The 23,436-nt window shown below is 44.5% G+C and overlaps 1 protein-coding gene across 3 annotated transcripts; it reads left to right on the top strand.

Annotated features, from left to right (window-relative positions):
* Nucleotides 1–326: 326 nt before the first annotated feature.
* Nucleotides 327–18,703, top strand: NSMCE4A (NSE4 homolog A, SMC5-SMC6 complex component). 3 transcript variants are annotated; one of them, XM_038009632.2, is made up of 11 exons: nucleotides 330–731; nucleotides 1,530–1,607; nucleotides 4,206–4,336; nucleotides 7,435–7,586; nucleotides 10,430–10,529; nucleotides 12,490–12,580; nucleotides 14,375–14,409; nucleotides 15,430–15,478; nucleotides 16,233–16,327; nucleotides 16,417–16,503; nucleotides 18,543–18,703. In XM_038009632.2, exons 1-10 carry the CDS (start codon nucleotides 440–442, stop codon nucleotides 16,489–16,491), a joined length of 1,098 nt encoding a protein of 365 aa, XP_037865560.1. In that variant the 5' UTR covers nucleotides 330–439; the 3' UTR covers nucleotides 16,492–16,503; nucleotides 18,543–18,703. The 3 variants fall into 3 exon arrangements, with proteins under 3 accessions (XP_072875509.1, XP_037865560.1, XP_037865559.1); XM_038009631.2 differs by having other exon boundaries at nucleotides 331–731; nucleotides 14,315–14,409; XM_073019408.1 differs by lacking the exons at nucleotides 14,375–14,409; nucleotides 15,430–15,478; nucleotides 16,233–16,327; nucleotides 16,417–16,503; nucleotides 18,543–18,703 and adding an exon at nucleotides 13,734–14,288 and having other exon boundaries at nucleotides 327–731; nucleotides 12,490–12,584.
* Nucleotides 18,704–23,436: the final 4,733 nt, after the last annotated feature.

The following is a 23,436-nucleotide window of genomic DNA, read 5'->3' as shown; positions in this document are numbered from 1 at the left end:
CCACGTCCCGCGCTCATCCTGCTCCACGGCAGGAACCTTGTTTAACACACATGCACTGCGTGGCCATGTGGGTGCCAGGCTGCGGCTGTGTCCTGGGCAGGCAAAGGGACCTAGGGAACATGCAGGTCCAGTGGGGTGGGAAAGGGGGGGTGGGGCAGAACACCAAGATTCTCACGGCCCTGCAGTGTGGAGTAAGAGGGAGCTCATTACACATCTTGTCAAGGGAACAAAGGATCCCCGCCAGACCCCTCCTGTGCACCCCCCAGACGCCTCGGAGACCTGGCCAGGCCCGTCGCCGGCCTCCAGCCACAGGCGTCGCTGTGCGCTCGCTCGGGCCCGGGAGCCACGTTCCGCCGGGAGCAGGCGCTGGCGCAGAGCAGAGGTTTCAGTTTCTGGCGCGAACTTCCGCCGTTCCGAAGTTGCACGGCGAATTGGCGCTATGTCTGGGGACAGCAGCGGCCGCGGGACCGAGGGCCGGGGTCGGGGCCGCGACCCGCACCGGGATCGGACCGGCTCCCGCTCCCGCTCGCGGTCCCCACTGTCGCCCAGGTCCCGCCGCGGCTCCGCGCCGGAGCGCAGGGAAGCCCCAGAGCGCCCGAGCCTGGAGGACACAGAGCCGTCGGATTCCGGGGACGAGATGATGGACCCGGCCAGCTTGGAGGTGGAGGCCGACCAAGGCCTGTGCCGCCAGATCCGCCATCAGTACCGGGCGCTCATCAACTCTGTCCAACGTAAGGCGGTGCCTCCGGGCGGCGCGGGCTGGGCCGCCGTCCCCGCCCTGCGCCGGCCGCGGTGGGGAGGGCACCGGAGGCAGGTGCCAGGCGCAGGCCCCGCGCGGCGCGAGTAGAGACGCGCCGGATGCCAGCCGTTCGCCGCGCGCAGCTCCTTAATTTGTTGACAAAGTGCTTCCACAGCTGTTCTGTGGCTGGAGCCGTGCGACCTTGGCGGGGGGCGCGCGGGTACCCGAGTGGCGGGCTGGAAAAGCTGGAGGCCAGAGCCGTTCGCGGACTCTCCTGAGCCCAGCCAGCCAGTGGGGAGAGGCAAGATGCGGACTCCGCGTGCTTTGATTGCGTCCGGCGGTCCTCGGTGTGGGCTCCCGGCCCCGCAGCGGCAGCGGCACGCGAGAGCTGTCAAATGCACGTTCTCGGACCCCACCCGGACCCACGGAATCCGAATCTCTGGGTGGGCCCGCCCAACTATGGCGTGGCCCTCCAGGTGATGGTGTGTGTTGCTTGCAAAGTTTGAGAACCACTCGGTTATGGAGCACTCCGAGGGTGCAGCCGGAGTCCAGCCCTTTGTGTTAAGGTTAGAGGGAGCCAGGGTTTCGTTTTAAAATTCATGCTGCATAAAGGATAGGGTCGCCTTTTTCCTTTTCTGGGCCATTTTGGTTAAAAACATAAAGATGTTGGAAGTAATTACTCAGGGCGCAGGGGCCGGGCCTTGGTTTTGCTGTTGTAGGTGATAACCTTGTCAACTGCTTACTAGTGAATGCATAACAAGTTTCCCAAAGTTTGTATTTTTTAAAATAGAAAACCGGGAGGACATACTGAATGCCGGTGACAAATTAACAGAGGTCCTTGAAGAGGCTAACACTCTGTTTAATGAAGGTAATTTGTTATTTTATGTTCTCTCGTGTTTTATGATACTTTTCATTAGTGTTATGTAAGCGCCAAATTATTGACATCAGGTAATTCCCACATTTGTAATAGTGCTTTCCCAGTTTGGGAACCGTTTCATTATAGCAATAATGCCATTTTTATTATGCGCTTACTATATAATAAGGGCTTTATGTGAAAATGTGGGGGTAGGTCCCGCAGTCTGTATTAAGCCCCCAGTTGATTCTGTTGCCTTTTCAAGTTTGAGAACGTTGCATGTGTTATCTTTTTTCTTTTTCTGTATTTACTGCCGTGTCCCTAGTATACATTGGTTGAGTGGATGAATTACAGAACTGAGCTAGCCTCTGACATCCTGTTTCTTCTCCTGTCCCACCCTCAGTCTTGCCTTTCTCAGCTCCCTGCTATTGGTCCACCTGTAGCACAGTGGAGGTGGCAAGGCCTGCAAGTGTACCTCTGGTCTCCAGTCTGCGGTGTGTTGTGTGTGAGTGAGTGAGAGAGATCCCAGAGCACTGAACTCTAGGCCGTGGGTGCTTTAAAAAATAACCTTAGTTTGAATTGAAAGCAGCGGCAGTGGTATTGATAGCAGCCTTCTGTCTTCTTGGTGACAGGGGTACTCCCTGATGTGGGTACATGGTCATAGAGCCACAGGACTACTACCCAGACCACTGTCCCCTCTAGCCCTCTCTGACGGGTCTGTGGGAACATAGGGGAGAATGCAGCCAAATACCTTTTTTTTTTTTTTTTTGGAGATTTGAGATGGAGTCTCACTCTGTCTCCCAGGCTGGAGTGCAGTAGCACAATCTTAGCTCTCTGCAACCTGCACCTCCCAGGTTCAAGCGATTCTCCTACCTCAGCCTCCTGAGTAGCTGGGATTACAGGTGCACTCCATCACATCCATCTAATTTTTGTATTTTTAGTAGAGATCGGGTTTCGCCATGTTGGCCAGGCTGGTCTCGATCTCCTGACCTCAGGTAATCCACCCGCTTCCGCCTCCTACAGTGCTGGGATTACAGGCATGAGCCACCGCAGTCGGCCGGTTCCTCATATTCTTAAAGGACTAGAACGTTTATTTTTAGTCATTGCTTAGTATGACTAGTTCTTTAAATGTCTCCTTTATCACTTTATATGTGCTTTCCAATTTCTGTCTTTTCTTTGCCTCCTTACCGTTTCCCATCTTAGTCTACTGCATTTGCTAAACCTCATCAAAACCTTCAGGAACCGGGTCTTTCTCCTTCACCTGGTTAAATCCCTCCACTACCCTCTTAAGCTTTGTCTTCCCTTCACAGCCCGGACTCCCAGTCTCCTCACTGTTAGTCTTGCTTGACTCAATTACTCCCTTGATATTTACTGTGCATCTAGTCAGTTCTTTATCCCCACATCATTTCCCCCTCAGCTATTTCCAGTATTTAAAGCAGTATTTTAGGGCAAAATTATTCAGTCAGTGGAGCCTTAGGAGTTGCTCAGCAAACAATAGACGCTTGGCATTCATGGATTTGATGGTCTCAGTTTGTAACATAAATAAATGAAAGGAGAAGGGAGTGGGGCAGGCAGGCACAGGATACTCGGGAGATGAAGAAGGGGTCAACTAAAGGAAACAGTGGGGCTGAGGGGTTGCTTAATCAGACCCTGCAGGCAACAGGGAGTATGAAAAGTAGTCTGGGAACACCTAAATCTGTCGCCCAGGCTGGAGTGCAGTGGCATGATTTTGGTTCACTGCAACCTCCGCCCCCCAGGTTTAAGCGATTCTCTAGCTTCAGCAGCTGAGTAGCTGGGATTACACGTGTGCACCACCATGCCCAGCTAATTTTTGATTCTTTAGAGACGGAGTTTCACCACATTGCCCAGGCTGGTCTCAAACTTTGGAGCTCAAAGTGATCCGCCTGCCTCGGCTTCCCAAAGTGCAGGGATTACCGGCGTGAGCCGCTGCGCCCGGCCTGTTTCTCCATTAATTTACATCTTTTTTTCCATAGCTTTTGTTAAATCCCATGTCCTCTGTCAAGGCTTTCTTGAGCATCCATCCTCAGGGGTCCCTACCTGCTGCCTGTAGACTGTTCATTTGGGTGGCTTTGCTGGGGTTGCCTGTGAAGCCATACAGAGGCAAGAGCCTCCTGTTGCCAGCCTAGCACATGCCATGATTTTGGTTAGCAACTTTAGCAACTTACCTATTGCTGTTCACAAACCACCATGCCAAGCACAGCGCCCTGCATGTAGTGGGAATTTGATTGTCCTTACATCGGCACACATGATCATCGTGATTAGGATGGGTTATTGAGTCAGAGGGAAAAGTGAGTATTAGACATGACAGGGCTTTTGCTCGACGGGGGTTATTTAAGAGATTGTGATTCAGCTAACGGGAGTAGGAGAACTAGAGAGAAAGCTGGCTTTTAAGGAAGACCGGTCAACTTTCATTACAGATTGTGGTGAGTTGGGCAGGGGAGCAAGTTTTAGAAGGAGATGGGTCAGTTGCCTGTTGAGATTTTCTTTTTTAGTCTAGTGGGAAATCCTGGTAAGTAGTTGGAAATATAGGGAAAATATCTATGGATAACGTGTATTTTGTAATGTGAATATTTTTTTTTTTTTTTTGCATAGTGTCCCGAGCAAGAGAAGCAGTCCTAGATGCCCACTTTCTTGTTTTGGCTTCCGATTTGGGCAAAGAGAAAGCAAAGCAGCTGCGCTCAGACCTGAGTTCCTTTGACATGTTAAGATATGTTGAAACTCTAGTAAGTTCAAAGCTACGGACTGAATAAGAAATGTTCTGTTATATGTTATATAATTATTTACTTTGCTTATATCCATATGCAGATGATTTCACTTCATTCTTTTTTGGTCTCAGATTCCTCTAGAGAGATCTTACCAAATTAAACAGATGAAAGTAGAGCTATGTGGTGGAATTCTGGATGGGGGCTTGGAGTGAAAATCTCGTAGCGTTCTGTCTGAAGATGCTGGGTGCTGGGGTCATTTGCCAATAGCCGTTTTTCCTCTGTTCACTGGTGTTCTAGATCCTTCTCAGTGACCGGGGACCTTTTTCTTGGGCTGGACAGAAGGCCACTCTGTGATGGCAGAGCTCAGCTGGAATTGAGTTAGGCCTGGCGAGAGGGCATGTTTTGGGCTGTCTTTGAGAATATTTCAAAACCATATGAATATGATTGGGTTTTGCTTTTTTTTTTTTTTTTTTTTTTCCTTTGAGACAGAGTCTCACTCTGTCGCCCAGGCTAGAGTGCAGTGGCGTGATCTCGGCTCACTGTAAGCACCGCCTCCCGGGTTTATGCCATTCTCCTGCCTCAGCCTTCCGAGTAGCTGGGACTACAGGCGCCCGCCACCTCGCCTGGCTAATTTTTTGTATTTTTAGCAGAGACGGGGTTTCACCATGTTAGCCAGAATGGTCTGGATCTCCTGACCTTGTGATCTGCCCGGCTCAGCCTCCCAAAGTGCTGGGATTACAGGCGTGAGCCATCCAGCCCAGCCAGGTTTTGGTTTTTTTGGTTTTATGTTTTATTCACCTTTCTTTGTCTCTTGACAAGTTTGAATAGTGGTTACCTGCAATTCTGAAACTGTTCCTTGATGAATTTACCAAAAAAAGAAAAAGCACACAGAGACTGACCTTGTAGCTCGCTTTGTTGTCTTTTTAAAAAATTATATTCTGGCCGGGCGCAGTGGCTCATGCCTGTAATCCCAGCACTTTGGGAGGCTGAGACGGATGGATCACCTGAGGTCAGGAGTTTGAGACCAGCCTGGCGAACATGGTGAAACCCTGTCTCTACTAAAAATACAAAAATTAGCTGGGTGTGGTGGCGGGCACCTGTAATCCCAGCTACTTGGGAGGCTAAGGCAGGAGAGGCAGAAGTTGCAGTGAGCCGAGATCACACCACTGCACTCTAGCCTGGGCTACAGAGTGAGACTCTGTCTCAAAATCAATTAATCAGTCAGTGTATCAATCTGAGCCAACCTCTGTCCTAGCACAGATAGCTGCACCTCAGTATGAACATTGCATTTCTAACTGGATGTTTATGTTAAATGGTTATTAAAATAATTTAGTACTATGAGATCTGACCAGATAAAGTACTTTTTTTGTAAAGGCATGAGGCACGAGATTATTTCCAGTTTGTTTTTCAGACCTTTTCCTTTTTTTTTTTTTTTTAACTTTTTTTTATTGTGAAGCATAATATACTTAGGAAAATGCACTCTAATATACATCAATAAAGTAACCATATGTTGGGTATTTCTTTAAAAATTACTTTATCAGGTTAAGCTCTGTACTTTACTTTTTTCTTTTTGTATTTTTTGAGACGGAGTCTTGCTCTTGTTGCCCAGGCTGGAGTGCAGTGGCATGATCTCGGCTCACCACAACCTCCACCTCCTGGGTTCAAGTGATTCTCCCGCCTCAGCCTCCCAAGTAGCTGGGATTACAGGCGCCTGCCACCTCGCCTGGATAATTTTTGTATTTTTTGTGGAGATGAGGTTTCGCCATGTTGGCCAGGCTGGCCTCGAACTCCTGACCTCGTGATCCACCCGCCTTGGCCTCCCAAAGTGTTGGGATTACAGGCGTGAGCCACCGTGCCCGGCCAAGCTCCATATTTTAAATTCTAAATAAATAAATTTAGAATTTATTTATTCTAAAATAAATTCTAGAAGTCTTAAAGCATTAAATATAAAACCTTAAATTAATAGTTGTCAAGTCTCTGGGCGGAGAAGACTTTCCTATGTATAACATCAAATATAGACATTGTAAGGGAAGATTGGTGGATCTCTCTGTCAGTTAAACAGACCAAAACTACCACATACACCTACAAGGGTGCCGTGGTAGGACGGGCGGCAAGGGAACAGAGAAGAGCAGGCTCTTGTAGTCTTTCTTTAAAGTCTGGTTGCCTTTAATAGGGTTAAGCTCCCCAAGGGTCTTGTGATTACTGTTTATATATAGTGTTGCCATCATAACTGGATAACTTCTAGGCATTTCACAGTATAATGTAATAAAAATGGACTTTCATAAAAGTAAATTCAATATAACACATTTTCTGTAAGACAGTTTGAGATGAGAGAATTATTTGACTTCCATCTACTCTTCCCAGGGAGGGAATTTTAAGATGAGCCATTCTCTCAGTAATGCCGGGCCACTGCTCTCTGGATATGCCGCGATACAAGCTGAATAGAGATTTGTAGGACATTTGCAAAAAATTAAAATCTGAAAACCAGCTGAACTTGCTGGTGCCGTCGTGAAGCTTTTGATTTGGGATTTAATTTTATATTTGTATGCTAGTGCAGCTTTACTAATACATGAACTATTGGGGATACAGAAATTCCCAGGGGCTGAGTTCTGGCGTACCTAAATCCCTCTGCCTGCCAGTGGGCTAGAGTAGGGCTTCTCAGCACTGACACTATTGATTGTCATTTTGAGCTGCATGTCTTTGTTTTGGGGGCCGGTACTGTGCACTGTATGATTTTCAGCAGCCTCCGTGGCCTCTACCCAGTAGATGCCAGCAGCATATCAGTTGTGACACCCAAAAATATCTCCAGGTATTGCCAAGAGACCCCTGTGGGCAAGTATACCCAGGCTGAGAACCACTAGTCTAAATCATTTCACTTTCTCACCCAAAGGTTTTAAGTACATTGAGGAATATTTTCTGCCAAAAAGAAGGTAGCTTTGAAAAGAGGACTTTAACTGTAAAGTTATCTTTACAATGAGAAATTTAGCCAGCATGTTAAGACACTGAAAGCAGGCTTTGCGTCTGGCCTCTTAAAGCTTGAGTGATGCAGGTTATTGGATGTGGACAATGATTGCGTGTGGCTTAACTGGGTTTTTTGTTTTCCTTCATTTTTGTAGCTCACACATATGGGTGTAAATCCGCTAGAAGCTGAAGAACTTATCCGTGATGAAGATAGTCCTGATTTTGAATTCATCGTCTATGACTCTTGGAAAATATCAGGCAAAACAGCAGAAAACACCTTTAATAAAACCCATACATTCCACTTTCTGTAAGATTATTTTAAAAATCCAACAGACCAGCTATTTGTGAACCTTAAATTGTTTTTTGTTGTAGGGACAAAGATTATTTGGTATTGTAGAGGTGACAGTCATGATGCCATTGTTTGGAGACTTGAAACTTTGATATAAAAGTTCATAAACACTACTCTGGGCATGGTGGCTCACGCCTTTAATCCCAGCACTTTGGGAGGTGGATACAGGTAGATCATCTGAGCTCAGGAATTCAAGATCAGCCTGGGCAACATGGCGAGAACCCATCTCTACCAAAAATACAAAAAATTAGCCTGCTGTGGTGGCCCATGCCTGTGGTCCTGGCTACTTGGGAGGCCGAGGTGGGAGGATCACTTGAGCCTGGGAGGCAGAGATTGCAGTGAGCTGAGATGGTGCCGCTGCACTCTGGCCTGGGTGACAGAGTGAGACCATGTCTCAAAAAAAAGAAAAGTCCATAAACTCTAGATGTGGGTGGAACCTTAAAGGATCTCTCATTCTGCTTTAGCAGAAAAGGCCAGAACCTCTCTTTACCAGTGCTCTCTCCTGGCTCCTTTGCTTCTAGCTCATGAGGCTCTGGGTTTATCATCTTTAAAATCCTTACCATACAGGATGATACCTCCTACTGAGGGTATCTTACGAGTCTCCTAATGTCTAAAATGACATTTATTACAATACCCTGTTGGATGACCACTGACTTGTATTTGAAGATTACTTGTCACTGCCACATAAACTGCCCCGTTCATTTTTTAGATAGAATGCTGATTGGGAGGCCGAGACGGGCGGATCACGAGGTCAGGAGATCGAGACCATCCTGGCTAACCCGGTGAAACCCCGTCTCTACTAAAAATACAAAAAACTAGCCGGGCGAGGTGGCGGCGCCTGTAGTCCCAGCTACTCGGGAGGCTGAGGCAGGAGAATGGCGTAAACCCGGAAGGCGGAGCTTGCAGTGAGCCGAGATCGGGCCACTGCACTCCAGCCTGGGCGACAGAGCAAGACTCAGTCTCAAAAAAAAAAAAAAAAAAAAAAAAAAGATTTCTTCATATTCGAATGAAGTTGGCTTCTGTCTTAACTTCCTGGCATGGTCCTATGGAGAAACTAAGAACAGCTCTTACTGGCTCTTCTCTAGAGGACCTTCAAGTATATTGGTTTTGTTGCCCAGTAGATACTTTCTCTAGGGGTAGCCATCTGAGTTGTTCAGTCCTCCTTTAAGTGTATAGCCCCTGGGCATTTGTCTTTTCTAATTTGTCTTTTAAAAACCTTTGAGATTGGTAATGGCTCGGGTAGAAGGCCTTGGAGATGCCAATGTAGTAGTGTGGTGTGGGATCTGGCATCTATTTTTAGTAAGACTTCAGGTAACTCAGGTGCCCAGAGCCATTTGTGTATGTTCTGTTTAATAGGATACCGATGAAACTTCTTTATCTTACGATAAAGCCCAAATCTTTGTTTTTTGCTATCGTACTAAACTCATAAATCCTAGGTTATAAAGATAAAGCCTTAAACTTTATCTCATCATCCAGCCCAATTTCCAGCCACAATGAAGTACTTAAAACTGTGTCTTTGGCCGGGCGCGGTGACTCAAGCCTGTAATCCCAGCACTTTGGGAGGCTGAGACGGGAGGATCACGAGGTCAGGAGATCGAGACCATCCTGGCTAACACGATGAAACCCCGTCTCTACTAAAAAATACAAAAAACCAGCCGGGCGAGGTGGCGGGCGCCTGTAGTCCCAGCTACTCGGGAGGCTGAGGCAGGAGAATGGCGTGAACCCGGGAGGCGGAGCTTGCAGTGGGCTGAGGTTTGGCCACTGCACTCCAGCCTGGGTGACAGAGCGAGACTCCATCTCAAAAAAACAAACAAACAAACAAAAAAACTGTGTCTTTGTACTTGCTGTTCTCTTGGCCTCCAATTCCTTTTCATCTTTCCCATTCGGTAAAGTTTGTTTATCCAGCAGGCCCCATCTTGGAAGCCTCCAGCAACTTCTCCAGACAGAGGTGTTAGCAGTGTAGGATCAGATTTCCCAACCACGTCACTCCCATGTCTGGGTAGATATCTCTGCCCAGGTGTTCTCACAGCACTTGAGCAGTACTCTCTAAGCACCCAGGATCTACCATGTTACTTTTTTTAAATTTGATTAATTTATTTTTTGATACTGCTCCTTCTGGAGCAGGAGTGTGCCCAGAGTAACCCACCATGTGATGCTGAAATGGATCTGTGTGTATAACGTAGCTATCCATCTACATCGTATACTTCCGTCTCCTCAAGTGTAGGGACCACATGAGCCTTATTCTTGGGGCTTTGATCCTACAGGATGCAGACTTACATCTATTACTGTAGCCCAAGTCTGCATGAGGGCAGAATCCAGAAGGAAAAGGAATCCCATGGCTGTGACTTGCCCTGTTACTCTAAGGCAGATGTGTTCGTAGTCCTGGGCTGGGAGCCTCTGCCTTGGCCTCCCCAGATCAAAGGCTTCTGACCCCACTGGAGCTTCCCCGCATGCCTACTCATCCTTCCCCTGCTCTTTTAGAAGTTGGCTTTGCAAAACAGATAATAGGTTGGGTGGTGGGAAGAGGTCACAGGCACATTCACTGGCCTACTGTACAGGGCAGTATGAAGGTGTCTGAGGAGGTATCAGTGGTTGAGTAAAGCTCCTAGGAGTTATTTTAGAAATACAAAGAAGGCAGAAAGGCTGTCGCAAACCTTACTAAGAGTCTTAGTCTGATGTCAGCTTGCATATCACTAATGTCTGGTCTGAATTTGACTATACCATGCAAACTACTTTTAGTAAAATTAGTTTGTTTAACAAACAACAGGCAAAAAAATACATGAAAGCATATTTTTCATCAGGTTGGGTTCCATATACGGAGAGTGCCCTGTGCCAAAGCCACGAGTCGACCGTCCAAGAAAAGTTCCTATGATACAAGAGGAGAGGGCAATGCCTGCCCAGGTTTGTTTTAAAATGTTGCTTTTTAAAAAACACGTAAAAGTTAAAATAGCCATTAAAATAATGTGCATGCAATTTGGCCATTTTTTCTAAGCTTGCAGGTCTGGAGCCAGGTTTTGTCACTTAAATAATCGTTTTATTTAAGCCTTTAAGCATTTTATCGGACTGGCTGCTTGTCTTTAACTCATTTCTCTGGTTTTGATCGGCTCTCCTAAGCCAGGGTCAGCCTCACTACTGTCAACACTTAGGGCTGGATAATTTTTGGTCTGGGGAACTGTCCTGTGCATTGTAGGATGTTTAGCAGCATCCCTGGCCTCTACCTGCTATATGCTCATAGCCTACCTCAACCCCCGAGCTGTGACAACCAAAAATATCTACGTATAACAACAAATGTCCCTTGGGGGTGTGGGGGGGAAGTCACACCTACTGGAGAACCACTGTTTCTAAACTGCCCTTTTGTATTTTGCTTGAAAATGGTTAATTTGGTAATGTTACTCTTCTATTAAGAAACTGATAGAAAAATGTTACTGAGGCCAGGCACAGTGGCTCACGCCTGTAATCCCAGCACTTTGGAAGGCTGAGGCGGGCAGATCAGAGGGTCAAGAGTTCGAGACCATCCTAGCCAATATGGTGAAACCCCATCTCTACTAAAAATACAGAAATTAGCCAGGTGTGGTGGTGGGCGCCTGTAGTCCCAGCTACTTGGGAGGCTGAGGCAGGAGAATCACTTGAACCCAGGAGGCAGAAGTTGCAGTGAGCCGAGATCGCGCCACTGCACTCCAGCCTGGGCAACAGAGCGAGAGTCTGTCTCAAAACAAAAAACAAAACAAAACAAGAAAAAGGTTGGCCGGGTGCGGTGGCTCACCCCTGTAATCCCAACACTGGGAAGCCAAGTCGGGTGGATCACCTGAGGTCAGGAGTTCAAGACCAGCCTGGCCAACATGGTGAAACCCCGTTTCTACTAAAAAATACAAAAGATGAGCCGGATGTGGTGGCGGGTGCCTATAATCCCAGCTACTCGGGAGGCTAAGGCAGGAGAATCACTTGAACCTGGGAGGTGGAGGTTGCAGTGAGCCAAGATGGCACCATTGCACTCCAGCCTGGGCCACAGAGCAACACTCCATCTCAAAAAAAAAGTTACTGAAACTAGAAAATCTGTATTTTTTTAAACCATATGTAAGTTTTTTTTCTTTTTGAGACAGAGTCTTGCTCTGTCACCCAAGCTGGAGTGCAGTGGCACAATCTCATCTCACTGCAACCTCTGCCTCCCGGGTTCCAGCGATTCTCCTGCCTCAGCCTCCCAAGTAGCTGGGATTACAGGCATGCACCACCATGCCTGGTTAATTTTTGTATTTTTTAGTAGAGATGGGGTTTCACCGTGTTGGCCAGGCTGGTCTCGAACTTCTGACCTTGTGATCCATCCACCTCAGCCTCCCTCAGTGCTGAGATTACAGGTATGAGCCACTGTGCTCTGCCTAAACCATAAATTTTAAGATGGGGATATAAACTGCTAGTAATCTCCAACAGACGACATTTAGGCTGGGCACAGTGGCTCGTGCCTGTTATCTAGGTGCTTTGGGAGGCTGAGGCAGGAGGATCACTTGAGGTCATAAGTTTGAGACAACCCTGAGCAACATAGCAAGACCCCATATCTAAAAGAAATTTTTTTTAATTAGCAAGGTGTCCTAGACAAGGTAGCATGAGTTTAAAAAAAAAAAAAAAGTAACCAGATGTGGTGGTGCATGCTTCTAGTCCCAGCTACTCAAGAAGCTGAGGTGGTAGGATCCCTTGAGCACAGGAGTCTGAGGTTACAGTGAGCCAAGATCACGCAACTGCACTCTAACCTGGGTGGCAAAGCAAGACCCTGTCTCAAAGAAAAAAAAGTTTGGGTGTGTAAGAGTGAAGAAAAGGTTGTTAATAGGCCAGTAAGTCGGCCTGTCAGCTTGATAATGACTTTTTTCAGTTAAGAAGAATGGAAGAATCTCATCAAGAAGCAACAGAAAAAGAAGTAGAAAGAATCTTGGGACTGTTGCAGACATATTTTCAAGAAGATCGTAAGTGTAACACCATTCAAAGTGGAGCAATTTGTATTTATCTGTTCAGTGAGGTTACTTGTATTTTAAAGGCAGTTTCAGCTGTATGTAATGTTTGAATAAATGCATATTCATTTAATGAGGATTCTTCTCCCCTTTAGAAATTTCATGTGAAAAGTTTGAAGTTAACTTTTTCATTTTTATCTTTAAAAGACTTTTTTGTTACAAAATGAAATATGCATTCAAGTGAGAAATGTCAAAAGTACCCGTTCCACCTCCCCTCATTATAAAATGTAATGTGTACATTTTCAGATTATTTTATCAGTTTTATACACACCTACCTAAATAGTTTGTTTTGGCTGGGCATGGTGACTCATGCCTGTAATCCCAGCACTTCGGGAGGCTGAGGCAGGCGGATCACCCGAGGTCGGGAGTTTGATACCTGCCTGACCAACATGGAGAAACCCTGTCTCTCTAAAAAATACAAAATTAGCCCGGTGTGGTGGTGTGTGCCTATAATCCTAGCTACTTGGGAGAGTGAGGCAGGAGAATCGCTTGAACCTGGGAGGTGGAGGTTGCATGAACTGAGATCGTGCCATTGCACTCTAGCCTGGGCAACAAGAATGAAACTCTGTCTCAAAAAAAGTTTGTTTTTTTTCTTTTTTTCCAAGCTAATCATTATATGCACATTCTTCTGCTATGCGACTTTTCCAGTGAACATTCTTCCATATTATTTCATGTAGATCTCCATTATTTTGTTCACCGATTCCCATTATATGGCTGCGCTGTAAATGTATTTAACAGACCCTCCATAATGGTTTTTTTTTTTTTTTTTTTTTTTTTTTTTTTTTTTTTTTTAAGAAGAAGTCTCTCGCTCTGTCGTCCGGGCTGGAGTGCAGTGGCGCAATCTCAGCTCACTGCAACCTCTGCCTCCTGGGTTCATACCATTCTCCTGCCTCAGCCTCCCAAGTAGCTGGGACTACAGGGGCCCGCCACCATGCATGGCTAATTTTTTTGTATTTTTAGTAGAGCCTAGGTTTCACCGTGTTAGCCAGGATGGTCTCGATCTCCTGACCTTGTGATCCACCCGCCTTGGCCTCCCATAGTGCTGGGATTACAGGTGTGAGCCACTGTGCCTGGCCAAGTTCCTTTTTTTTTTTTTTTTTTTTTTGAGACAGAGTCTCACTCTGTCACTCAGGCTGGAGTGCAGTGGCACCATCTCAGCTCACTGCAACCTCCACCTCCCAGGTTCAAGCAATTCTCCTGCCTCAGCCTCCCGAGTAGCTGGAATGACAGGCGCACGCCACGTCTGGCTAATTTTTTTCAGTATTTTTAGTTAGAGACAGGGTTTCGCCATGTTGGCCAAGCTGGTCTTGAACTCCTGACCTCAGGTGATCTGCCAGCATCGGCCTCCCAAAGCGCTGGGATTACAGGCGTGAGCGCCATGCCCAGCTGGATGAATAAGTTCTTTATAGCATTTTACTCTTGTATAAATTGCTGAAGTAAAAAATCTTAGCATGTAATTTTGTGTTCTTACACTCATGTTTCTGTAGGACAGCTTTTTAGAGGGTTTCCAGGTCAGCGAGCATACATGTTTTTAGTAGAGATGCCAAATTGGCCTCCAGAAGGGTTGGATTGATTCGTACTCCTGCAGCAGGATGAGTACACACCCTTTCTTTGTCTCTGGCTAATGCTAGAGTATACTGATATTAATGATAAACAAAAATCAAATCTTTTTTCTCTTTTTGTCTATAGCTGATACCCCAATGTCCTTCTTTGACTTTGTGGTTGATCCTCATTCTTTCCCCCGTACAGTGGAAAACATCTTTCATGTTTCCTTCATTATACGGGTAAGATTAAAGATTATTTTTCTAATTGCTTTTATATGCTTTTAAAAGGATATATAAGAAAAGCTGTAGAAGGGAGCTGGCAAAGGTATCTGTATACACTAGCCAGTATATGTTTCAGACCCATTGTAGCAAAACATTAATTGGCATATTAGGTAGAAGAAGCTAGCTAAAATTTTATGTGCTTGCTTTTATGTTTTAGACATTATATAGAGAAAGAATTGGAAAAATTTGAATATGGAACTGTAGATTAGGTAACAGTATGGTATAAATGTTAAATTTCCTGAATTTGATAGTTGTCATGTTGTATAAGAGAATATCCTTGTTCTCAAGAAATACACACTGAAAGATTAGGGAAAAGAAGCAGGCTGCCTATCATTCTCACTTCATTCATAAATAATAGTATATAGAGTGATAAAGTAAACGTGGTAACTAACACTTTAATGACTGATGAATATGGATAGAGGATATATGGCATGCGTTTATAGTAGTTTTATAGCCTTTTAAGTCTGAAATTATTTCAAAATCGGTTTTAAAACTCTACTCAGAAATGTACCATGGAAATTTACTTTAGACTGTCTTTAATCTTACTTCAGGTTGCATTCCCACATGTAAGATGAATTTGATTTTAATCTTAGAGAAAAGCTTATGTCGACCAAAGTATTTTCTCAGAAATAATAACAAAGGCATATTTTGCCAGTGGTTCCAGTGACAGAATTATGCAGAATAAAATGTGGAGTATTCCAAAATATATATAAATCAGTTAAAGAGACAAGATGAGTTTCACTTAAGAGATTCTCAGGATGGAGGCTGTGTCTGGGTAAAAGAGCTGATTAGAAACCCAAAAGATACCCTGTGGAAACAAAAGATATTAGGGAAGTCTTATCTATATCATCACATTATTGCTATGGTATAATTTGATTTTCTGAGATAATGAATTTTCTGAGTAATTTTTTTCATCTAGTGGTTATAGGTTTGAGTCTTAAATGTTTGTCTTCTCCTAAAATCATGTTTTCGTTTTAGGATGGTTTTGCAAGAATAAGACTTGACCAAGACCGACTGCCCATAATAGGTAAATGATACTATGTTTGGAAAAATTAGTTTTAGAGAAAATATATTTGTTAGTAGAATTTAAGTATTTTACTAAATGTAAATGAATTTTCAATGTAGATTAATGTTTACAATATTGTATCTTGCTCAACTACCTGAAGACACTGAAAACATGGCCAGCGTCTAAAATTTGATGGATTCATCTATATCATTGATTCAACATCTGCTGTAAATATTAACAAAGAAATGATATAATTTCCCTCAGATCTTAATTTAGAAATGACTGCAGTCATTTTTGTAGTATCCCTCTTTCTAATCACGTTTTGTCAGATGCCAGCACCTTCTTTTCTCCTTGAGGTTCTATGAATCTTTCATTCCTACCTGAATAATTTCACACTCTCCATTACTCATGTCCTCCTAAGGTCTCCTGTGGAGAGAATATTTCCATCACGCTTACTTGCTACTTTCGATGTTCTCAGTGTCCTATTGGACTCACTAGGGCTTAGCTCTGTGGTTGACACATAGATGTGCAGATTTTCAAATGTCTTGAATGTGTTACTCTACTACATGTTTTTTTAAATGGAAACAGATGGGATGACTGACTACTGTAATAATACTGCAGCAGCTCCACAATGCATGAAATCCTAAAAAGTATGTAATATTATAAGTATCTTTCCAATACAGGTTTCATTGCTATTATACATCAGTTTCCGTTTAGATTACCTGTTCCGATTTAATAACCTTTGATAAATTTGAAAAATTTGTCTTTCAAACAGAGCCTGTTAGTATTAATGAAGAAAATGAGGGATTTGAACATAACACACAAGTTAGGAATCAAGGAATTATAGCTTTGAGTTACCGTGACTGGGAGGTAAAGCTCTGCCTGTTGCCCCTGCATAGTTCTGACTCTGACTTCACTTCTGTAAACCCAATGCCTAAATGTTCATTATTGTCTGCCAGGAGATTGTGAAGACCTTTGAGATTTCGGAGCCCGTGATTACTCCAAGTCAGAGGCAGCAGAAGCTAAGTGCTTGATGCTAGCTGAAGGTAATGTTTTCAATGGGATGGCTACACAGTTTTATTAAAAGTTTATTTGGCAATCCAAAGTATCCTTTTTCCCCATTCCAGTGAAATTTGGATTTTTGCCTCCCTGTAGTGCCCTATTCGTAGAACTGTGTAACAGGTGAGAAAGGCATAGTGGTTCTACGTTCCCTTCTCTGGATTGATTAAATTTGTGCTGTTAAGATTTGTAGCTGAGGCCGGGCACTGTGGCTCATGCCTGTAATCCCAGCACTTTGGGAGGCTGAGGCAGGCGGATCATGAGGTCAAGAGTTTGAGACCAGCCTGACCAACATGGTGAAACCCCATCTCTACTAAAAATACAAAGATTAGCCAGGCGTGGTGGCGCACGCCTGTAATCCCAGCTACTCGGGAGGCTGAGGCAGGAGAATCGCTTGAACCTGGGAGGCAGAGGTTGCAGTGGCCGAGATCACACCACTACACTCCAGTCTAGGAGACAGAGCAAGACTCCATCTCAAAAAAAAAAAAAAAAGATTTGCAGCTGAAAGAAACAGTGCAGGATTGTTCTTGGTTTGGTGGGTTTTGTTTTTTGTTTTTAATAAAAAATAGGGAAGGGGTCTCACTATGTTGCCCAGGCTGGTCTCAAACTCCTGGGCTCGAGGGATGCTCCCATCTCAGCCTCCCAAACTGCTGGGATTATAAGTATGAGCCACTGTACCCAGCTGCTTCTTTTCCCCCCAACAAGCTGGTAAATTAGATAAGTGAAATATTGAATCCTTCCATCCATGTTGTTGTTCACTGTACCATTAGATTTGCTTATTTTATAAGTACAAAGCAGAAAAGGAGGATTAGGATAGAATTACCTTAGAATAATGTTGGTAAATTGGCATTTCTAAAGTTTGTATTTGGCTATGAAAGAATTCTTCATTTTTTTCAAGGGTAACATTTCTAGAAAGAAATCTTAATAATGATCTGGCATTTTGTAGTGCACACAGTTGTGGGTGGGAAGACATAGATTCCATGGGCTATGCCCCTTACTTTATTTATTTAGTTTTGTCCCTTACTTTAAAACCTTGGGGCAAATCACTTAATCTCACTCAACTTCATTTTTTTTTTTTTTGAGGCAGAGTCTTGCTCTGTCACCCAGGCTAGAGTGCAGTGGCGCTATCTCAGCTCACTGCAACCTCTGCCTCCCGGGTTCAAGCAATTCTCCTGCCTCAGCCTCCCGTGTAGGTGGAATATAGGCACCTGCCACCATGCCTGGCTAATTTTTGTATTTTTAGTAGAGACGGGGTTTTACCATGTTAGTCAGGCTGGTCTCAAACTCCTGACCTCGTGATCTGCCCGCCTCAGCTTCCCAAAGTGCTGGGATTACAGACGTGAGCCACCACGCCTCGCTTCAACTTCATTTTTTTTTAATCTATAAATACATATATAAAATGGGAAGATTTTCAAGGTAGATCATTGCTAAGGATTTTTTTTCCAGCTCAAATTTTGTGATTTTGAGCATTAAAATAAGCTTTTTTGTACTTAATGTAAACACTTAATATGTGCCTCAATTAACTGAAATACTTTTGTTCCAAGTTGTAAAAATATTTTAAATGAAAGAAGGGAGTAGACCAGGTGCGGTGGCTCATGCCTGTAATCCCAGTACTTTGGGAGGACAGGGCGGGCGGATCATGAGGTCAGGAGATTGAGACCATCCTGGCTAACATAGTGAAACCTAGGCTTTACTAAAAATACAAAAAAATTAGCCGGGCATGATGGCGGGCCCCTGTAGTCCCAGCTACTCAGGAGGCTGAGGCAGGAGTATGGCGTGAACCCGGGAGGCGGAGCTTGCAGTGAGCTGAGATGGTGCCACTGCACTCCAGCCTGGGCAACAGAGCAAGACTCATCTCAAAAAAAAGAAAAAAAGAAGAAGGGAATAAATATAAGATATATAATGTGGATTACCCTGGGCCCTACTCACTGAAGAGGGCTAATTGTTGGATTTCATTTATGTATATTATATGAACTTTTGGTTTATCATTTATAAACTGTTAACCAGCTATTCTTCCCCTTTTTAGGACTCAAATGGATAGTGACGTCCAAAACGGAAAGCGGCATGTATTGTATATATTGTATGATTCAACATTTTTAAAGGCAGATTGTTTTTAGTAAAATGTAGCTTTTGATAGTTAATAAATTTGTCATGGTTGTCTTTGATTAAAGGAAACTCACCACCATATTCACAAATAATTGCAGTTGCTCTTTATTTTCTAATTATTGGAGAGTGTCTCCTTTGTCTAATCCTCTCCCAGTGAAAGTTTTACTTAGATTATTAATGCCCTATGGACCATTATGATTCCTTTTACTTTTTTGCCACAAAGCTAGCTAGTCAAGTCAACAAATAGGTTGTATCATATGAAACTGTTGTTTTTATAGGTAAAATACAGTCAGATACAAGCAATTTCCTATGATTCAGCCTCTGATTTACACACAAGAAACTATCAAATCCTCTGGCAAGCCAGGCTGGACTACTTTCCCCAGCAACACCAGCCCTGGTTCCATCTTACCAGCATGCTACTCCATGCTTCTCATCTCGGCTGTGCTTTGATGTCTAGTCAGTTTCTTCTCCCAGTGCCCACTTTGCTATTTCATGTTTTCTCACTGCTTCCCTCTGGCATCAGGGGTAGAGGCGTCTTTTCTGTGGAAGACTCTGGGCTCCAGCGCTTCCTGCCTCCTAGGGGAGTCTGCTGTCAGTCATCCCCTTGACCTGTATCTGGAGTCTTCCCTTCAACTAAGCTCATCTCTCATTTAAAAAACATTACCATGACCCTCTTCAAGCTGCTATCCTATCACCTCTTTAATGGACTCACTTGTCTCCCCTCACGTCAGTCCGTGGCAGTGTGGCACCTCCTTCCCCGCTAATCAAGTCTGTTTTATGCCAGATTTCCTAATTCCTTTCTAAATTGTTAACTCCAGTGGATACATGGGTGTGCATTTGACACTTGGAGATCTATGCCTTGAAACTGTGTATCCTTGATGTTTGTTGCTTTCCCTGGTTCCCCTTTCATAGTCACTGTCATCATTTATGCTGACATTTACACCATGAACAGTCTGAAAACTTTGATGCCTAAACTTCTTGAAAATGTTACAGATACATGCAATCAATTGCTCACTGGACAGCATGTGGGTTATTTTAGATATGTACAAAACAGCCCTTCAAATCTTCTCCCTATAAGACCTATACTGGCGCTTTTACAACTATTTTCTTAGATGAAAGCTAAGATTGCCCCCACCCTCCAAGCCCTTACCTTAACCAGTCACTAATCCCCATCTGGTCTCTCCTCTCAGTTTGCCCAGGTTACTACCACAAACTCCAATCTGTTATCGCCTGCTTCCTGTCCTTCAGGTCTCTTCTGCTTCTTCAGAACCACTTGTCATATATTACTCGGATTTCCCACTGCCTTGAAGATTGAAAAAAATCTGAACTCTTTAGTGATATTCAAAACCTCACATGCTCAGGTCCTTTGCCTACATTGCCAGGCGTGCTTCGTCAGGACTCAACTCTAGCATTTATTTTTTTGTTAAACAACTTTATTGAAATATAATTCACACTGGGCGTGGTGGCTCACACCTGTAATCTCAGCACCGTGGGAGGCCGAGGCAGGCAGATCACCTGAAGTTGGGAGTTCAAGACCAGTCTGTCTCTAAAAATACAAAATTAGCTGGGCGTGGTGGTGCATGCCTGTAATCCCAGTGACTCGGGAGGCTGAGGCAGGAGAATCGCTTGAACTGGGGAGGCGGGGGTTGTGGTGAACTGAGATTGTGCCATTGCGCTCCAGCCTGGGCAACAAGAGCGAAACTCTGTCTTTAAAAAAAAAAAAAAAAAAATTCACATGCCTACAATTTCCATGTAAACTGTATAAATCATTTTTATCTATTCATAGGGCTTAGCAACCATTACCACAATCTAATTTTTGAACATTTTTGTTCCCCTGACCCTGAACCCACTCTACCTCACCTCCTATCCTGACATCTTACCCCTAAGCAACCACTAACATACTCTCTGTAAATCTGCCTGTTCTAGACATTGCACATAAATGGAATTATTTCCAAGTTCTTGTCTAAGGTTGCCCCCTTCTTTATCTTTCATTTTTCTGGTTTCTACTTGTTTCAAACTTTCCTAATTTGAGAAACTTAAAAGTGGTTACATTTTGTAAACCAAGGCTATGTTGCTTTTCATTTTGTACCTTTCTGTAACTATTGAATTTTCTTTCTTTCTGGTTTTTTTTTTTTTTTGGAGACAGAGTCTCACTCTGTCGCCCAGGCTGGAGTGCAGTGGCCCAGTCTCGGCTCCTTGCAAGCTCTGTCTCCCTTGTTCACGCCATTCTCCTGCCTCAGCCTCCCAAGCAGCTGGGACTACAGGCACCCGCCACCATGCCTGGCTAATTTTTTTGTATTGTTAGTAGAGACAGTGTTAGCCAGGATGATCTTGATCTCCTGACCTTGTGATCCACCCGCCTCGGCCTCCCAAAGTGCTGGGATTACAGGCGTGAGCCACTGCACCCGGCCAACTATTGAATTTTCTAAACTGTACTTTTTAAAGTTATCAACAGTGGCCAGCGCAGTGGCTCACACCTGTAATCCAGCACTTTGGGAGGTTGAGGTGGGTGGATCACTTGAAGTCAGGGGTTCAAGACCAGCCTGGCCCACATGGTGAACTCCTTTCTCTATTAAAAAATACAAAATTAGCCAGGCATGGTGGCGGGCACCTGTAATCCCAGCTACTTAGGAGGCTGAGGCAGGAGAATTGCTTGAACCCAGGAGGTGGAGGTTGCACTGAGCCGAGATTGGGCCACTGCACACCAGCCTGGGCAACAGAGATTCCATTTCAAAAAAATAAAATAATCAACAGTGGTTATTATGAGCTACTTTTTCTTTAAATTTCTGAACTGAAAAAAAAAAGTTATATTTTGTTTTTTGAGATGGAGTTTCGTTCTTGTCTCCTAGGCTGGAGTGCAATGGCGTGATCTTGGCTTACTGCAACCTCTGCCTCCTGGGTTCAAGGGATTTTCCTGCCTCAGCCTCCTGAGTAGCTGGGATTACAGGCGCCTGCCACCACTCCTAGCTAATTTTTGTATTTTTAGTAGAGACAGGGTTTCACCATATTGGCCAGGCTGGTCTCAAACTCCTGACAGGTGATCCACCTGCTTCGGCCTCCCAAAATGCTGGGATTATAGGCGTGAGCCAACACACCTGATCATGTTATCTTTTAAAAATAAAACTCGGCCAGGCGCAGTGGTTTACGCCTGTGATCTCAGCACTTTGGGAGGCTGAGGCGGGCAGATAACGAAGAAAGGAGATCGAGACCATCCTGGCTAACATGGTGAAACCCCGTCCCTACTAAAAATACAAAAAATTAGCCTGGCATGGTGGCGGGTGCCTGTAGTCCCCGCTACTTAGGAGGCAGAAGAATGGCGTGAACCTGGGAGGTGGACCTTGCAGTGAGCTGAGATTGGGCCACTGCACTCCAGGTGCGATCCCCACGAGGGTGGCACTGAGACTACATGGAGAGCTGCAAATGAGAGAAGGGCCAGGGAGGCCCAGCTTTCTAGCCTTCCCTGACAAGGGCATGTAGAGAAGCCATCTTGGACCCTCCAGATGAGCCCAGTCATCACCTGAATATCCCCAGGCAGCTCTGGTGGTGCCTCATGGGACAGAGGCAGTTGAGCTCTGTCAGATTTCCTGACATAGAATTGTGACATAAAGTGGTGGTTGCTTTAAGTCACTAAGTTTTAGAGTTGTTACACAGCCAGCTGAAACACTTGGAATTACTGTGCTTGTGGCTTTACTTTTTATTTTTGCCAGTTTGATGCACTTAAAGAAAACCAGGGAGTATATTTTATTGCATTAATGACTATAAAAGTATGCTAGTCTAAAAAATATTACAAAATTTAAACCTTATTTTTTTCTAGTTGACTTCTCAAAAATGGTGGCATACTCAAGAGCTCCCTTCAGAGTGGTTTCTGAATTTTACCCTCTTTTTTTGATTTCTCCATCAGAATCATCACTTTTCTAAGTGATTTCTGGTAAGGTTGCAAAATTGGATAAGCTGTGACGCATTCAAACTTTCACCTTCTCTTTTTCCACTTGAGATTTTAGGAAAGATGGAATGGGGCTGGAGCACTTCTGAGCATATCTTTGCTCTGTGAGTTCTCCCTCAGATCATTCGGTCTTGATGTCCTTTCATCTGTTCCTTTGTCCATGTCACCTTGTGCTTACTGGTTTCAGTTTTGTGTGTTTTCTGGATAGTTTCATGCTTTCCATCCTTTTCCAGTGTTAGTATTTTAGGGGAAAGTATTTCACTGGGAATTCTTTGAGGGAACAGTCAGTATTTGTGGTCCCTGAGGCCTCTGGCGCATTCAGCCTGGTATGTGTGTTTCTTTATGTGACTCAGTTTCCTCTCAGGCACTAGAGAGTCCCATTTTTTAGCATCTTCTGTTTTTTCACTTTGTGGTCTCTTTTCCTCTTCCTCTATTGTAGTTTCCCATTTTGGAACCATATTGTATTTCCATGCTTCTCCCATTGTCATTTCTTGATACTATTGATAGTAGTATGCCTCTGCTTTAGCAAACAGGAAGTCAAAAGACAAGGTCTTAAGCTTATGAAGTGTTTCATTCTCCTGCTGAAACTTGTGGACTAACAGTTTCCTCACTTCTGAAGAATGGACACCACCTAGACCGGGTGTGGTGGCTCACGCCTGTAATCCCAGCACTTTGGGAGGCCGAGGCGAGTGCATCCTGAGGTCAGGAGTTTGAGACCAGCCTGGCCAATATGGTGAAACCCCATCTCTACTAAAAATACAAAAATTAGCCGGGCATGGTGGTGCACACCTGTAGTCCCAGCTGCTTGGGAAGCTGAGGCAGGAGAATCGCTTGAACCTGGGAGGTGGAGGCTGCAGTGAGCCAAGATCAC

Source organism: Chlorocebus sabaeus, chromosome 9, assembly GCF_047675955.1.
Source record: "Chlorocebus sabaeus isolate Y175 chromosome 9, mChlSab1.0.hap1, whole genome shotgun sequence".
NCBI lineage: Eukaryota > Metazoa > Chordata > Mammalia > Primates > Cercopithecidae > Chlorocebus > Chlorocebus sabaeus.
Note: the sequence above shows the minus strand (reverse complement) of the source record. Positions and strands in the feature narration are given on the sequence as shown.

Coding starts and splice junctions, on each gene's coding strand:
- NSMCE4A (XM_038009631.2), top strand. CDS start 440: ATGTCTGGGGACAGCAGCGGCCGCGGGACCGAGGGCCGGGGTCGGGGC. Junction 10,530..12,489: donor AGAGGGCAATGCCTGCCCAG/GTTTGTTTTAAA, acceptor GACTTTTTTCAG/TTAAGAAGAATGGAAGAATC. Junction 12,581..14,314: donor GACATATTTTCAAGAAGATC/GTAAGTGTAACA, acceptor TTTTGTCTATAG/CTGATACCCCAATGTCCTTC.